At 48.5% G+C, this 16874-nt stretch overlaps 1 protein-coding gene across 2 annotated transcripts in view; it reads right to left on the bottom strand.

Moving 5' to 3' along the window:
- PBX1 (PBX homeobox 1) overlaps positions 1-16874 on the bottom strand; it is a 131874-nt gene that overhangs the window by 13395 nt on the left and 101605 nt on the right. For both annotated transcript variants that reach the window (XM_075097000.1, XM_075097001.1), the window contains exons 3-6: positions 13116-13360; positions 9970-10160; positions 8889-9024; positions 5052-5211 (exon numbers count right to left, since the gene is read on the bottom strand). In XM_075097000.1, the coding sequence (XP_074953101.1) occupies positions 5052-5211; positions 8889-9024; positions 9970-10160; positions 13116-13360 (732 nt within the window). The remainder of the gene's footprint in view (positions 1-5051; positions 5212-8888; positions 9025-9969; positions 10161-13115; positions 13361-16874) is intronic.

Here is a 16874-nt window from a genome sequence, read left to right as displayed (position 1 = left end):
ATCCTCCATGGAGACAGGATCCAGGAATACAAGTCAAATCCTTCCACCAGAGGAAGCTCCGTCATAATCCGCATCTGTCCCTCTGAAAGGCTCCGTTGTAAACACACCAAAGGTTTTCAGTGGTCATAATTTGATCTGGGTCTCCTCAAGAACTGAGAGGTAACAACCGTCTTTGAGCTTGTGAACCCAGGAGGAACAGGCTCTTATCTTGGCATGGAAGTCCCTCGATGCTATCGTGGGTAGACAAAAAAAAAACCCACCAGAAAAACCAACACTTTTCATGACTTGCAGCAGTGTGGAACAGTGGTTCATCTTCATCATCCAGACATCTTATCAAACCTAAGACCTGTCACCACTATTCCTTAGTGTTGAGCTTCTGTCAGGGCACCATCAGCTTCAGAAAGAGCAGTGGAAATGTTTCAACAGGCTATGGCACTCAGCTCTTGCCACTAGGTGAAAGCCTACATCAAAACAATGCCCGCAAAGGGATCTCTTCCACCACTGACATTTCTGATGAGCAAAACCCACTTCAAGTTTGCCTCAATTCAAAAATCTTCACAAGCTTGACCGCTGGTATTTCTTGCACCACTTCTCCAGCTCTTCAGAGGGCTTCTTCTCCAGCTCCTCTAATGTCTTCTCTAATGTTTTGACGGTCTCTACTTCTACCTCAAATTTTCCAGTACCTCTAACAAGTCCTTTTCTCTAAAGTATCCAACAATTCAAATGGCATCAAGAATAAACAAACACAGTAATGGTGTTCATAGGAGCTGAAATCAAGGCACTGTCAGCTGCTGCTTCATACTACCTACCACCAAGACAGACATCCAGCACAATGAACCACTGAAGTTCACTTTGGTCATGTATACAAGACTCCTAGTTGAAGTCAACTGCAATGACGTATATTTATTGAGAGCACAGAGTTTAACCCCCCTGTAACTTTTCCTTGTGTTTCTACCATGGCCAAAGATGAGAGAAGAACTTGATGGACCATGTAGCTCCTCAGCTGGACAAAGCCACCGAGTTTGATAGCAGGTCTAAAAGCCCGGGCTGATCCAGAAGGACTTTTGTTCATTTTCACTTGCCAACCAACACTCAGGACAGTGAGACCCCATTCAGGACAGCCTCTCTGCTGAAGCAGGATCCTCTCCAGCACTGTGCTTTAGACAACTGATTGCCACAAATGGAGGAAGGCAAAGAAGAGAAGATACAGCAATCAGGCCTGTGCCTGATGAAGTACATTTCCAGACAGCACAATCCCCTCCATCAGCAGCTCTGAAAGAAGATTTTTACAAAACAAAAGGGTGAGCAGGAAAAAAAACAGATCAAGACAATTCTGGCTGCTCTGCTTGGAAGATTTCACTGGATGTCATCACCTGTGTGTGGCCCTTGAGGACTCTGGTTGGCAAAAGGGTCTGCCCACATAAAACAGCTTTCATGTGCCATGTGGTTTTTGTGCTGAGATTGTCCAGGCAATCAAAGTGAGGATGGGGAGTTGTTAGCCCAAATGAGCCAGACATCTCAGCTTATTTGAACATCTGGCTGATAAAGCCCAACCGTGCGTATTCAGGATGAAAAGGTGTTTGACATTCAGGCCTGGGTGACTGAGGATGGGGGACCCTGCTTTGAACGTGCCAGATGGCTAGACAGATGTAATCCTTGCCCTTGACAATGTGTGGCCAATCTCTTTGACTGACTGTAGCCATTCACTGATCTCCGGTAACATGGGTATCAATGCAAAGAACAGATGGGCCTGTGTGGCCACAGCAGAAATGAATATAGCTCCTGTCCCAGGTTTCATCGCATCCAATTCCACCTCCTCTTCCAACATCATGGCCCTCCAGGGACTATACTGCTGGTTGCTTCTTTCTCATGACCTGTCCCCTGCCTATTCTCTTTCTTTCCACATGCCCTGCAATGTATTTAAACCAGAAGGTCCTAAAAATTCCCTACAAATCCAGCCTCTGTTCAGGTTCCTTACTCACCAAAGTCTCAGCCAATGATCTGAAAGCAGAAAAAGTCCATGGTATAAAAGGATAGGCATCATCCATCTTAGTCCTTCACCTCTTCATCCACTTCGACGTTCCTCCAGGGCAAATCAGCACATCTGGATGGCTCATGGCCTTGGCACCATCCTCCAAATCTTTCACAGGTTATTTCAGACCTAGCATGTACAGGTGTGCTTCTTGCTGCTAGCACCTCCAGGATAACCTGAAGCAGGGGACGTCACACAACCTCAGATGTCCGCAGGATGTGCCTCTGCACCACAATGGGGCAATGCAGGGATGCTTGACTTATCTGTTACATCCACATGGCTCAGCTGGGGAGACCTCAACCTGGGATGTCACTGTTGGAGAGAAAATCCTGAGGTCCTTCCAGCTGTCTTCTCAGGAAAGGACTACAAGGACACCCAAACCCACTATCTCTGCAAGCTGACCCAGAGACTATTGTAGTGCTGACAGCAGGGTTCCCCACGGCTCTGCCACTGCTGCAGCATACAGGGAAGGTGGTGGGATCTCAGCCAGGTTAGAAACACTTTACTTCTAGCAGAAGAAGGATCCCCATGGCCCATGAGCTCCCCTTGCACTAATGTGCTGCTTTAGCACCACCACCACATTAGGCATGTGAAAAGAGGTCAGTGTTTCTCGAGTGCAGACAAGTGAGCCGGAAAGAGCACCCAGGAGCTCAAGTCTTACATGTTAATAGCAAGACTGTTTGTCCTTCCTTGAAAGCATAGTGTTACCCAGGGATTATCTTAGCTGTTTACTGCAGGGTACTAGCCAATTTGTCTTTGAAACAGCCATGTTACTGCTTGTGGGGAAGGCAAAGAAGCAGCCTTGCACCAAAGCACTATTTAACTGGGCAGGCACTGGGGAAATGCCTATTCCACTACATGCAGGCCAGATCCAAACCCATTTAAGCAATCTGAAGCTCTTCCCTTGCTATTCCAGACCTTTGGATCCAACTCCAGTTGAAGAAAGGAAAAGAAAGAAAGCTGTGTCTCTTCAGTCCAAGCTGATGTGGACTGCAGGACAGCATCACAGGAAGTAGGCATCTCCCTCAGCACATGCAATTCTGCTCTCTATCCTCCAGCCTTTGCTACACAGGGGTTTTAATATCAAGAGACTCCACCTGACCAGGTATTTTGAGGGAGCTGTTTGGAAAGGATGACATTTAAAAACTGCAGCTAAATCTTCAGCAGTTGAAACAATTGAAGGAAAATGAAAGAAAAAGAAAAAGAAAACAAAAAGAAAAGAATGAAACAAAATTAATGCAATCCATCTGTCCCTGCAAAACTCTGCTGTGTCCAGAGCAGGCAGCACAGCTCACTCACAGGCAGCCCTGGGTGAGGAGGAGGTTGGAGGGATGCCTCCAGCAGTATTTCTGACCTGCAGTCAAAAGCTGCAACATCTCTGCTCTAGGTGGCTCTCGGGGGCAGACCCCTAGCAAGTAACATGTCTCCTGGAAACTAAGGGGTTGTGTGCAGGGAGGGACTTCTCTCTGCTGCCCAACTGCCTTCTACCTTCTACCAAGCCTTCTACCACTTGCTTCTGTGCAAGCCATCCACACGAGTCCCTGCGAGGTGTGGATGAGCTCCCCAGCACAGAGCAATCAACCACTGCTTACCACATTAGCTTGTGGGTAACAGACTGCCTTTGCCCTCCCACTGCGGGGTTGGTTTGGGAGAGAAACTCCGAACTGCTGGTTTTTCCCCTTGTTCGACCCCTCGCTCTGCTTTCTCCACCTTCCACCCAAATCCTCCAGAACTGGGTTGCTTCTGGGGTATGATTCCTCTGATACCTGTTACAGGCTGGGTTGTGCTCACTACAGAAGCACATCCTGACAGCAACCAGCATGGAGTAAGCATTGGTGGTCTCTTTAATATCCAGCTTTTCTAGCTGCCCACCATCCCCTTTGCTCCCACATTGTTTCCTTCCTCTTAGTAGCCTACCTGATAACAGCAAGCATCATGCCCCAGTACCATGAGCAAACACCAAGCTCAAAGGCACAAGAGCGACGCATTCCCGCTCTCCCTCCCACCCCTAAAAAGAAAAGGCACACAAATATTTGTATGGATAACGAAGTACATGGCACCCATGAAGATCACTTTTTTCCCTTCTTTTAATCAACTCCTAATTTTCCATCACTCCTGAGAGCAGAGCACAACCAGCTGACCACAGCCTGGCATCATTTTTGGGTCGGCTGTCCTTGTGGCAGGTACCACGCATGAACTAAGCATCATTCTCTAGCAGAGGAGTTGAAATCTGGGCAAAGTGCTCTGTGCCTTTGACCCTGAAAACAAACAAATGGAAACCACAGCAAATGGGCAGGAAAGGGGGAAAGGGAAGGGGAACGAGCCATGGATTTCCCTGGATCACACTGACACAAAGGGAAAATAAAATTCACACAGAGCACACTCTTGCAGGTGATCCAGACACTGTCACGTAAGCAATCAAAGGTAACCACAACAGAATGAAAACCAACGAACAAAAATCTACCCGAAACAACCCCCAATATGGCATGAGTTAGGACACCCCAGAAATGCTGGGGTTTGTCCATTAGGGCCACTCATGCTTTCAGCCCCAGTGAAACAGAACCATTATGCAAGGACTTTTTTTTCTTTTTTTTTTTCTCCCCCCAAAGTCCAAGCAATCCCAGCAACTTTTTTTTGGATAATTTTTTCTGGGTTTGTGTTTACCATCCATGCATACAACCCCCAACGCGGCACCGTCAGTCACAAGGTCTGATCACATTGCTTTTCCAACAAAAAACAGAACAGGGAAAAGGAAGAGAAGAAAGAGAAAAGAGAACAAGAGGGAGAAAACAAACAAACAAAAAAGGTAAAGAAAATAAAGTACCTCCACAAAATAACCCCAAAAACCAAACCCATCTTTCGTTTTTTTTAAAGACCACAAAAGTGAGCCAACCAAAACCAGAAAATAAAAAATTGAAATAACCAAAAGGAGAGAAAGAGAGAGAGATTAGAGGGAAGGGGGGAACAAACAAAAAACCGAACAGTAATGACCCAAAATAAAAAAAAACCAAAAACTAACCAGCTGAATTGGGAGTTGAGGGTGAGTTAGCCTGGCTTCCATGGGCTGACACATTGGTAGCCGTGACAGCCGTTTTGGCAGCATAAATATTGGCTTCCTCTTGAAATTTACCTATGTTCTTCTTGTACCGGATTCTCTTATTTCCAAACCAGTTTGATACCTAAAGCAAGTTTAAGAGAAGACAAAGACGTTAACATTTCGGCTCTGGAGAGTACGGCTGGGTGAGGAAGGTGGATTAGTTCAGGTTAAGCAGTGCATATTCTCCCCACTCCACGCCATCCTGTTTCCTAGCCGTGAAAGGATGATCTTCTAACCGTGCATGCCACACCAAGCCCAGGAAAGGTGGTGGGACCCCCTTGGGGATGGATTTGTGCGGATGTGTCTGGTTCCTCTATGGATGGGACTAAGGGGATGCTCCACATGATCCACTAGACCCACCCCATGGAAATAACAGATGGATTTAAAAAAAGCTGGGAAAGTGAAATGACTCTGAAATTGCACAATCTGAAAATCAGTATGCATCATTTTGGAACTTTTTATTTGCCGCCCCACTGTGTCCCTTTGACAGGGACAGATGCCCTGATTCCCAGATGCCCCTTCTCCTACCTTTAGAGAAGCCAGTGTGGCTTTCAGGGAAAACACCTAACCAATTTACTTGGGCCTGGCTGACACACAAAATTGCCTTGATGTCACTGAAGCTCTGCATCTGATCCAGCTGAGTGAAATAAGTGCAAAAGGCCAGAAGTGGATGCTCTTCATTCAGCTGAACTCAGCTTTGTATGGTTTACCATGAGCCATTACATACACCGGGAGCTTCAGGAGAAGGCTGGAGAGGGAGCACAGGGCTTGTCCTAAGACATAACTTTGGTCCCACTGAACAAGTGTATCCTTTGGAAATGGGGAGAAGATGTTTCCACTGTGTTTGCCCAGAGACCAGTATGAGCCTGATGTGTCTAAATGGCTAGAATTGTGCTGAATGAGGCTAGTGGATTTATCTAAAAAAAAAAAAAAAGAAGCAAGCTGAACTTCTTCAGAAGTCATGGTGGTGGCTGAAAATGATGGGCCAGATCTGAAGGCAGAATGAAGTGGTGCAGCTCTGCTCATGCCAGCCCTGGCAAAAGCCGTTTCCCTGTGACTGCAGCAGTGCAATGCATGAACCTCAGAAAGCCCCAAGGAGAGGTCCAAGCAGTGATCCCCGCAGACTGTCAGGGTGATATCCTGGGATCAGTAGTATGAACGCTTTGACAGAAAGGCTGCTTGGACAACCTACCATGTATCTGGATGAATACCTCAAAACTTGCATGTCAAAGGTTCAGCGCAGTGAAAGGATAACTCTGAAGTCTGTGAAACCAGGCTGTGGTATCTGGCCAGAACTGCTTCCCAGGGAAAATGTCAGGGTACTTCCTGAACCACCATGAACTCAGCATTCCCAAAATCCCGCTCAGTACTCTGCTGATGATAACCCTGTTTACTTGTAGGCGCTATGTCACACTTAACAATTTCAGAGAAGACATGGGAAATATTCAACCTACAGTTTGGGAAGCAGCTCTCAGCTTCTTCTTTGACAACACCGAACACAGAGAATCAGGGAAATGTCTTCCTATGTGAAGGTCTCTAGAGGCAGAAGACGACTTCCAGCTGCTACTGCCCTTATTTGAGAAAGCTCATGAGGATGAAGAGGATGGGCAAATGCCAGAGGATGCTGCAACTCTCCCAGAAGAGCTCCAATAGTGCCAGGATTGCTTGGAGTTGCAATCTTGAGACAGCAAATCAACCTTCCGTGGGACTCCAAGGATATTCCCCCTTTGCTTGCTGGTAAGCACGTACACCAGTGCTCCCCCTTCCAAATGGACTGCCCAAGCACACAGAAGACAATATTGGACGTTCATCCTGTGAAGCTCATAGTTTTTTCCTCATCTTAGGGAAATTGTTTTGGATTGGGTGTTGATAACTGAGACCCATATGCTTTTATTTCTATGATGCTTTCTACCTGCAATCCTCCTAGAGCATTCAGCACTACACGGAATTCGCTTCATCCACCAATTCACCTACTACTGAACTGCACGTATCCAATCCTGTGCTGTTGCAGAGCAAGAAAAAGGAAATATAACCTGCAAAAACCCCCAGGAGACAAAAGGTAGCAACCCAGACCAGCACCCAACCCATATCTGGGAGTATTTCAATGGCACCAGGAGCAGGTGTTGCCTGTGCAGAGCTACGTACCACTTCTTGGTCCAGCTTTCTCATTAATGACAATGTGGTCCTTTGTGATCTTCCCACTTAGCCATCTCTCTACAACAGCTATTCCAGCTTCAGATGCTGGAGCTGGTGGGTGAACTCCTCTGAGTGCCACAGGAAAGGAAGTCAGAATAAACAGACACCACAATCCATCTTGATCTTAAAACTTGTGAAGCAAAGAACCTGCCTACCCCAGACAGCCTTGGAGTTCAGGTGAGCTCTGTTCATGACTTGCAGAGATTCATGTTGTCCCATGTTTCCACTTAGCCTCAGCAAAAGAGACTTGGATGTGTGTTCGTTTCTACCTTCTTTGGACAAAGAAGGGAGGGAGATCCTGGAGACAGGCACACTACAGCCTTATACAGCATGGTCAAAAAATATCCTATGTGCAGCATTTCTCCTGGGCATTTTCTCTTTGCAAGGGAGAAGTTGTAAGTGCGAACAGATGAATTAAAAGTGAGAAGAGAAGCATCAGAACAGCTGTAGTTTTACTTAAGCCAATATGTGCTGTCTCTCGCAGGTAACTGGGCAGAATCAACGTTTGGGTCTTTTGACCCAGGGGATGCAGAGTCACTCAGCAGGCATTCAACATAGTGACGACACCTACCCTTGGATACTGTTGCTCCTGATGAAGGCAGACATGTTCTCACAAGGACACCAGATGCTACTGCTGTCTTCAGTTTACTCAAGTGATGAACAGGCATGTGCCTGGGGCTGGGAAGCGGCCCAAGATGGGGAATGCAATAGGAGCCTAGAGGGAGTGCTAAGCTCACATGAGAACAAGACTACCAGAGGCCATATAGATTGGCTTTCAATCATGCCGCTTGCTCCAAAAAGAGAAAATAAAGAAGGGCAGGCCTGAGCAATGTATGGTTGAACACTTCAAGGACGGACTGCACTCCTCACAAATCCCAGCAGCTCCCAGGTCAAAGCTACAGACTCCAGGAACTATGTGGCTGCCTTGAATGTACAGAAATAATTCAGTTTGTCTTTATTGACCACCTTTCTTTGAAGGATAAGCAAGTCAGGGAGATGTCATGTTCTGCAGCACAAGAGTAATGACAGAGAGAAATGACCCTGAGGAAGCCCACCCTCCTTGAGCACAAACTATAATCATTGTCTGACCCAAACCCTTCCCACCAGGACCATGTCCATTCTACCTTATCAAGCAAAACCTGTGCAACTCCTCCTACTGCCTTCAAAACCCTTAGCTTGACAATGGACTTTCAGCTCAAACAAGCTCTTCTTGCAAGCCAGCTCAGCGCTAATTCCTTGAGGAGAAGACTTTGCCTCTGTGGGTCATGCCACATCATTTCTGTGCTGTTAACACCTCAGCTGCACACACAGCTATCACTCCATGTCGTCTTCATCCCTTCCAAATCCTCCCCCAAACTCTCTTTTTCCATCCATGGCTTCAATCTGCAAGTCTGCCGTCTGCTCCCCCATCCATTTACACTAAAACTTGTGCTAAACTCATTTAGTAATTAACTGCTCAACGCTGGGACATGACTGACTTGACCATGGTCCGGAGTGCCCTTCACCATGCTAAGATTTCCCATTAGCAGTAGCTGTCTTTGCTGTATTTCTGGGCTCTCTCACCTGTGAGACTGTGATGCCGCATTTCTTGGCTAGCTCTTCTTTGGCTTCCTCACTGGGGTAAGGGTTGCTGAGATGGGAATAGAAATACTCATTCAGGATTTCCGTAGCCTGCTTGTTGAAGTTTCGTCTCTTCCGCCTTAGCATGAAGAAAGAGGGGAAAACCGAAGGAAAAGGAAAGGGAATTAATGCCAGGGATCCAAAACAGGAAAGCAATTTTAGATACTCTGACTTCTCCCACTTCCCTCCCTCCTTCCCTTGCTCCTGGGAGCATGGAGTGCATGGACTTACGGCCAGGAACCTTCTCATCTGTACCTTGTTGGCGACTTCTCTCTCAGCACCTTCCAAAGCAAGTAAGTCTCATTCTCAGACTATCACTGTAACCTCTAGCTCACAGAAGAGTCTTAAAACTGACACCCAGCTCCTCCACCTGGGAAGGTGACTCCTGACACCTGGCTGCCCTGGCTAAAGACATCACTGCTACTCTGCAAAGCTCTGTGCTGAGAAAGCAGCAATGGATATCATCCTTGGGGAAGTCTGTTCCACTCACAGCTGGGCACCATCTGCTGCTACCCCTTCCCTTGTACCCCCAGTGTAGCTGCCTCTGCTCTCCATCCCAAGCTGAAGCCCAAGCCACAGTCTGCATGTAACCAGCTTGGGGAGTCAAATAATTCTACAGCAAATTGAAAATCTGGGACAATTGAAACAGAAGGAGAAGAATAGGAACCTAGAGGGCACAGGATGGGCTGAAGGATTAGCGTTCATCCCCAAGTAAAGAGCACATTCCCACCACAGAGGTTTGCTGGAATATGCCACAGAATTTCCTTCTGCCAGTGGAAAACTAGCATGTGCAATTCCCAAGGAGCTTCCCTGAAGCAGAGGTTGGCTTGAATTGCTGTCCCCTCCGTTGCTGAGCCACAGTTAACTAAAGGGTAGGGAAGGCAAATAGCCTCTGCAGCTCAAGACCAGGAGACACTTCCCTTCAGATGGGCCTGGATTCACTCCAGAACTTCAAAACACCTCTCCCAGGCCTGAACAATACCGCATGGTATGGGGCAAGAAAGGTTTGGGGGAGTGACCTCACCGTGCATCCAGAAATCGGGAGCGCAAGATCATGACGGCTTCACACGTGCTTTGCTTCAACTGCATCTGGATAGAGCTGAACTTGCGGTGGATGATGCTCACCATCCGCTCTATCTCCTTTGGAGAGATAGGTCGGGTCCGGCTCTGCTCACGCAGCAGGTTCATCACGTGGGTGGTGAATTCATTGCATGCCTGGGATGGCAAGAAAAGCAAAAGAAACCCCAGGATCGGAAGGTCATTCGATGGCGTCAAGGACAGTACAGAAGCAATGCTGCTAAGGAAGGAGGTGCACACAGGGGTTTCAATGTCTGGGTTTTTAGGGCAGTCCCAGAGCAAGGGTGTGCTGGCTCTCGGGGGGAGAGAAATTTCTCTCATCTGACAAGCAGAGAGCATGAGAGACTCCCAACAACACGGAGAGAAAGGCAGGAGCCAATTTCTCTGCTCTCAGGGATCATGGATGAAGCTGGGGCAGGTAAAGCCCTAGGGCTTGTGTGAAGCATGAAGTCTCAGTGCTTACACTGTTTTCCTGGATGGGTCTGGAGGAGCTATAGTTGTATCTGAGGAGGACCATGAACCTTTTGATCCTCTGTCCCTCCTTCCGCTGCCCCAGCTGGACCCCTGCAACAGGTGTCCTGCAGAGTCCCTTGTGCTTCACAGGAGCAGCTCCCAGAGAGACACGGCCCTGCTCCGCTCTCTTAGCACACCAGGTAAGAAGTAAATAATAATAATAATAATTAAAGCCTGATGAGGCAGGAGCCCTGACAAGTAAGGATAAGCAGGTAATAATCCCAATTAGTTTGCTGCTGGCACAGCACTGTCCCCGTGCTGTGAGGACAGGGCAGCAAGAGGAGTTAGGGGGGACAAGGGAGGGATTTTGACACTGGATGAAGGCCACTTCATTGCCCTCTCCTCCACCCCCATGAGCACCTCGTGGGCATGACAGGACCCTCCAATTCTCTGAACCAGTCTGGGATCCAAGCCCTGAAAAACAGATTGAGAGCAGTACTCGGACCCTGGTGGCTTGAGCAGCTTTTGGTGCTCCCGGTACACAGCAGCTGCTCTGGGGACAGCACCCCTGTTCCCATCCCAGGATGGGGAAAAAGGGGCTAGCAAGGGAAAGAAACATTGATCTTGTGGACTGGAGACATGGGCTTGACTTACTATCTCCCACCCCATCCTTCCAAGCTGAATCCCCACCTGAAGACCCAACACGGAGACATCCCTGAGCCAACAGAGCCCCTCCAATTGCCCATCACCAGCTTCAGCTGACAGCTCCCATCTCCCCGGGTGAGCATCAGCTATGAGAGCTCTCAGTCAGGCACCTCTATGCTCCCAGACACCCAAGTAATTTCAGCTCCTCTCCTCTTGGCGTGAAATAAAGAGCATTAAAGGCAAAATTGCAGCTGCACGCTGTGCTGTCACAGCAGCAGCCAGACGCCATGCGAAGCCAGGTGCTGAGATCCCCCATCCATCAACAAAGGGATGGGAGAGAGGGGGATGGAGGTTGAGAAACCCTGAACCCTGCTTTTGCAGGACTACAGGTGATGATACCGGAGATGTGGCCTGGCACAGCCATTTGTAAAACAACTCAAAACCAACCCTATCAGTGGGTTGTGAGAAGGACAGATGCGGTGGTCCATCTCACCCCATGGGGCTGGGATAAAGACTTCTCTCCTTGGTGTCCCTTTGGGGAGCAAAAATGTTGCAGAAACAAAACCAGAAAAGCAAACAAACAAAACCCCCACCCAAGAGGAGGAAGGAGCAGAAGGTCCTTCCCTGAAGTCTGTTCCTGGCTGTGCCCTTGGAGAAGGGTCCTTGCTGGCTCTGCCCTTCATGGGTCTCAACTTGGGCTTGGGTGGCAGAGGATATGGGGGTCTCTCTCCCTCTCTTCAGCCTGGGGGCTGAAAGGTGAGTTCTGACGTGTTCTCCACTCCTACCCACATGAGATGGCTGAGGCTCCTTCATGACACATCATCCTGCACCCGAGCCTCAAGGAAGTGACAGCAATGGCTGAGGACAGCCACCAAAGGTCATCCTTCCAACCTGTACCCTGCCTGCTCCCTGTGACCTGCCACCCCTTCTCCTCTAATGATCTGCCAAAACACCTTTCATGGCATGACTACGCTTGGCTTGTCCAACACCAGAGTCCTGCCTAGCCACCCTGACTCCAGCTCCAACCAAGGGCCTCCCATCTAAAGTAGCTCCACACCACCCCCGGGTGTAAGTCTGAAGATGCTGCTCAGCAGCCTCAGCTTGGCCAATGTGGCACCTGAAGGGGCGAGACATCCCCCAGCCCCACCATGCATCCAGTTAGCTGGGTAAAATGGGGTCAGGCTGGCTCACCCATACAGACCCCGGCACTGGCAGCTGTTCACAGCCCCATCACATCGGCAGAGGCAACATTAAATCAGAGATTTGAAACCCCGTCTGGCCCCTGGCCATGGAGCCCATCCCGCACCCAAAAAGGAGGGATGCTTTCTTGCTTGTACTCCATAAACCACAACCTCGGGATAGAAACCACATTCATCACAAGGGCAAGTCGCAAAGAGAGGTCTGCAAAACATCTGGAAGCATTTGAAAGAAACCAGTTTTGAGCATTGGCCTGCGAAGCTCTTCATGCAATTGTCAGTGTTGCCAATAGCTGTGTTCATGACCCAAATAGTTTTACTTTTTTTTTAAGAATCATTTTCCATGAGAAAAAAGACGGGGTTTTTCCTGGAAAAAGAACTTTTCAAGCAGAGAAGATATTCAAGGAAGATTTTGATTCAGTCCTTGCTTGGAAAACTGCCTGCACTGAGGCCAGCACCTCAAAGAGGACTCACCCTTCATAGGGCCAATTTTTGGCAAGATATTAGGAGAGGAGTGAGAATTGAAAATCAAAGGGGTAACCCATGCCGAACCTATTCTTGTACTACATCCCAGCACAAAAAATCAACCCTCCCAACCCTAAAAAAATAGGTTTTCACTCCAATACCAAGCAACAGCTTGCATTTGCCCGTATGCTCCTAACAATAGATGTCAGTAGCGATCCAGGCTGTGCACATCCACTCCGCGGTGCGGCTCCCCCGGCTGCTCTGGCTCCTGCTCCCACCATCCCGGACAACCACCCTGGGCAGCCTTGCCCTCCACCGCGAAGGAGCCTGTTACCTGCTCATACTTCTCCAGCTCCGTGTGGTAGATCTGCCGGATCTGGGAGAGTTTGGCTCTGTAGTCGGAATGCTCCACTGAGTTGTCGGAGCCAGCTCCTCCCGATGCGGCAGCAGCGGCGGCAGCAGCAGCTGAGCCACCTCCTTTTTCGGGGCCTGCTACCCCCTCAGCCAGGAGCATGTTGTCTAACCGCATCAGCTGGGGGTCTGTAGGCTCCTCTTCCTGGGCTCCCCGGATGCTCAGCACTGCAGGAGACACAAAGGGGACAGGAACACCTGAGTCGGGCCAGGGCTTAACTCGGGGAAGGGGATGCCGAACCAAAAGGGGATGCTCATCCCAGGCTGGACAGGAGGGGTTCGGTCCCCATCAACGGAGCTTTTCTTCCTTTCCTAAGGGCACCCCAAGAGGCAGTCTGCATCCCAGTGCTCCAAGTGCAAGGGCAGCTCCTTGGCTCTTCAGCCCAGCTGCAGTGACAGGGACACTCCAGCTCCCTGCTCCCCTCCCTGCCTCTTCCCCTTCTTCCCACAGGGAAGAAGTAGGGCAGAACCGGCAGAGCTCACTGCAGAGGAAACCCAGAAAGCCACGCTTTGCGTTCAAATACACAGTGAAACTGCTAGCAACACCAATCAGAAAAACAACAAATTTACCCATTTTTGCTGCAATAAGTGATAAGGACTGTATCCCGATTCAAACACGGGATGGGAAGTTAGGAGCCTCTAGCCCAGATGTCAGCTTGCCCAGACGTCAGCTTGTGTCACCTAACATGCTGTTTATGCATGGATCCTGCACTGTTTGCATTAGCCATCAAACCCACCCCCAACCCCAGATGGCAGAGGAGGAAGCCAGAGCTCAGGGCTGGCCATGCCTCAGTTTCCTCATCCTTAAATACAGATGAAGGGGGCTCGCAAGGCCATACTTTCAGCCACCCAGTGGAAAAGCAAGCAAAAAACCTATAGGAAATAAATTTTATTCTTTAGAAAAACACAGGGTTTTTTTATTATCCAGTCATTCCAGTGAAGTCTAAACCGTGCTAAGAAAAGGGGTGATAATAAATCAATCCTCCTGGAGTGACTTGCCAAGGAGAGAATTTTCCTCCCCTCTTTGTACTCCTTGTCTCAATTATTGCTTTGAGTAACAGTCATCCTCTTGTGAGGGTTTTCCTGGAAAAACCACATGGGACCATCCCAACCACTCTGGCTGGCTTGTCGAAGGGACATGTCCCAGGTCTGAAGGATGGAAGTGCCCTACATGCCCCTGTGCATCCCTGCCATGGTCTGTGTTTGAACACAGAAGCATAACCTGAGATTTCCACATGCACACACAGAGGTGTGCACAGCTGCAAAATAAATAAAATAAATCCTTGATAAGTGAACAAAAAGGCATTTCCTAAGAGAAATTAATTTTATTTCCCCATCTCGTCTGGCACAGGAGCTCAAAGCACTTTGTAAACACCCACACACACACCCTATGCACACACTCACGCACATCCAGAGCTGGGTAATGTTGTGTGGATTTTCATAAAGCCGTGCCCGCTTACACCCGAGATAAATTTGCACCCACCAAACCCGCAGTGCGAAAAAGAGCAAGTGATTTTCCCTGTCATTTAAAAAAAAAGAAAGTCTAAGATCAGTTGGCAATAAGAATTAAAACCAGAGCAGCTAAAAAACACAGGCAAACAGTGAGTATGGTCTTCCTCACTCTGAAATAAGTTAAAGATACAGTGATTATCAATATAAAATGGAAGAAAAAGACCCTGTTGAGAGGTTTGGCTAACACTAAAAGGAGCTTTTTTTTTTAAGCCTCAAACTCTACTGAAATAATTATTTTCAGGACTCTAGCATTTATTGGCATTTCTGTGATTAAAACATTTGCTGTCAACAAAGATGGGAAGGTCGGGGGAAAGAAAAGATAGGAAAAAGCCCAACAACAGTAAATTTGCCAGTAAGATGAGCTAATACTAAATAATTCCATGCTAGGGAGGATTGTTTCTGTGGAGAGGGATAGGGGCATGGTGCCAAATTTGGAGGGGTCTGGCATCCCCCTCTACCACAGGAGGCTTCCCACGGCACCACCGGCACCCAGCCACGCACTTCACTGATGAGTAAATCCAAGGGGAGAGGTCAGATTTCATCAAGAAAATGGTTTGGGGTCTGCAGTCCATAAACTGAAACAAGAGGTAAAGGCAGCCAAAATCCTTAAAAAGAGAAGAGGAAAGGTGACAGGCTACAGTGGAGAGAGAAACTTGCTAAAAAAAAAAAAAAGATAATAAATTTATATCCTTCCAAGACCAAAAAAAAAAAGTCACTAGATTAAGGCACATTAAAAGCCCAAACATAAATAGAAAGCAACACAGGTAAAAAAAAAAAAAAATTTGAAAAACCCCAAATAAACAAATGAAAAGCAGAGTTGCCAAAACAGGTCTGTCCGGATTTCAAAAGGGAAATATTTTTAGATTAAAAATCTCAGGAATCATTGACCTGACAGGTAGGCACGAGTGATTAATTAGTTGATGTTTAGAAAGCTGCTTCCCAATGAAAAGCTCTGTATAACCCCTGAGCTTTATTACAGTGCAACACGCGTGGACCAGCACCTGCTGGGTATGTGCATCCCGAGCATCCATCCTACGGATGGACATGCGTCCCCACAGCAGAGACCCAAACCCAGCTGGGGACTATGCAGAGACAGCCTGGGCTTGGCTGCCCGCTCGGAATAAGGTAAGGGAGTAAATAAATAGAAAGGCCAATGTGTCTAAGCAGAACTGATGCTGCCTATTTATCCCTGGAAGGCTGCACTCAGCCGAGGAGAAGACAAAATGATTATTTAAAAGCTCCTTTTTTATCTTCCTGGTGCTGTCCCTGGCTCCAACACACCGCCTGCCACGATGCCCGGGTTGCCGGGCTCTTCGGTGGCTCCGACCCTCCAAAACGCCCCCCCGTGATGGGATATGGCCCCCACTCTGCCAGCTGAGGGGCTCAGGGTGAGCCAGTACAGGCAGCACCCCACCTGCCATGCCTGGGCAGCCGATCGCAAAAGGCCCCCGATCTCCCTGGGCTGCTGGCTTTCCCACCATATTAAAATAAAATAAATTAAGCAGAATGATCCTTGGCGGTCCAGCAGCAAGCTGGAGCTGGGGGGCTGTGAGTGAGCTCCCACTTGTGCCCTGGCATCCCCAGGACCCGCCATTTGCTGCTCCCGATTAAAGAGAGGGGAAGAAAAAAAAAAAAAAGGGAAGAACAAAAAGAAAGATAGCGACTGGCAGCCGGGGGAGGAAAATTCATGCAAGACTTTCTGTCCTTGGCCGCTTTCCTGCTGGATCGGCAGCCCCCAGAGCCACGGCAAATGCCACTAGAGGGTGCTCGGCCCTCGCTGAGATCCTCTGCTGCTTCAAAATGCATTTTTATAAATAAATATAAATATGCACACATGTAAATATATATGGATGTATTTTACAAGCAAAGCCAAGCTACGTGCCTTGTCATGGCTGCAAAACACTCCCTGGGTGACTGTGGAGGGGAACTAAGTGTGGCCATGGCCACCCCACGGCTTGCGGCCGTGGCAGGGTCACCATCACTGACGCCAGCAGCGGGAGCAGCTGGGGACTGCCAAGCCACCAGCCTGCGGTCCGGTCACAGATGCCACCAGGGTCACGGAGATCCGTTCCAGCAGCTGGGAAATGGCTCCCAGCTCACACACTCGTTCCTTTTTTCTCCTTAGCAAGGTATCATAGTCACGGTCTGCAAAGGACATTGTCCGAGTCCT

The sequence above is a fragment of the Phalacrocorax aristotelis genome, chromosome 6, assembly GCF_949628215.1.
Source record: "Phalacrocorax aristotelis chromosome 6, bGulAri2.1, whole genome shotgun sequence".
Lineage (NCBI taxonomy): Eukaryota > Metazoa > Chordata > Aves > Suliformes > Phalacrocoracidae > Phalacrocorax > Phalacrocorax aristotelis.
This window is presented reverse-complemented; position numbering and strand designations above follow the sequence as displayed.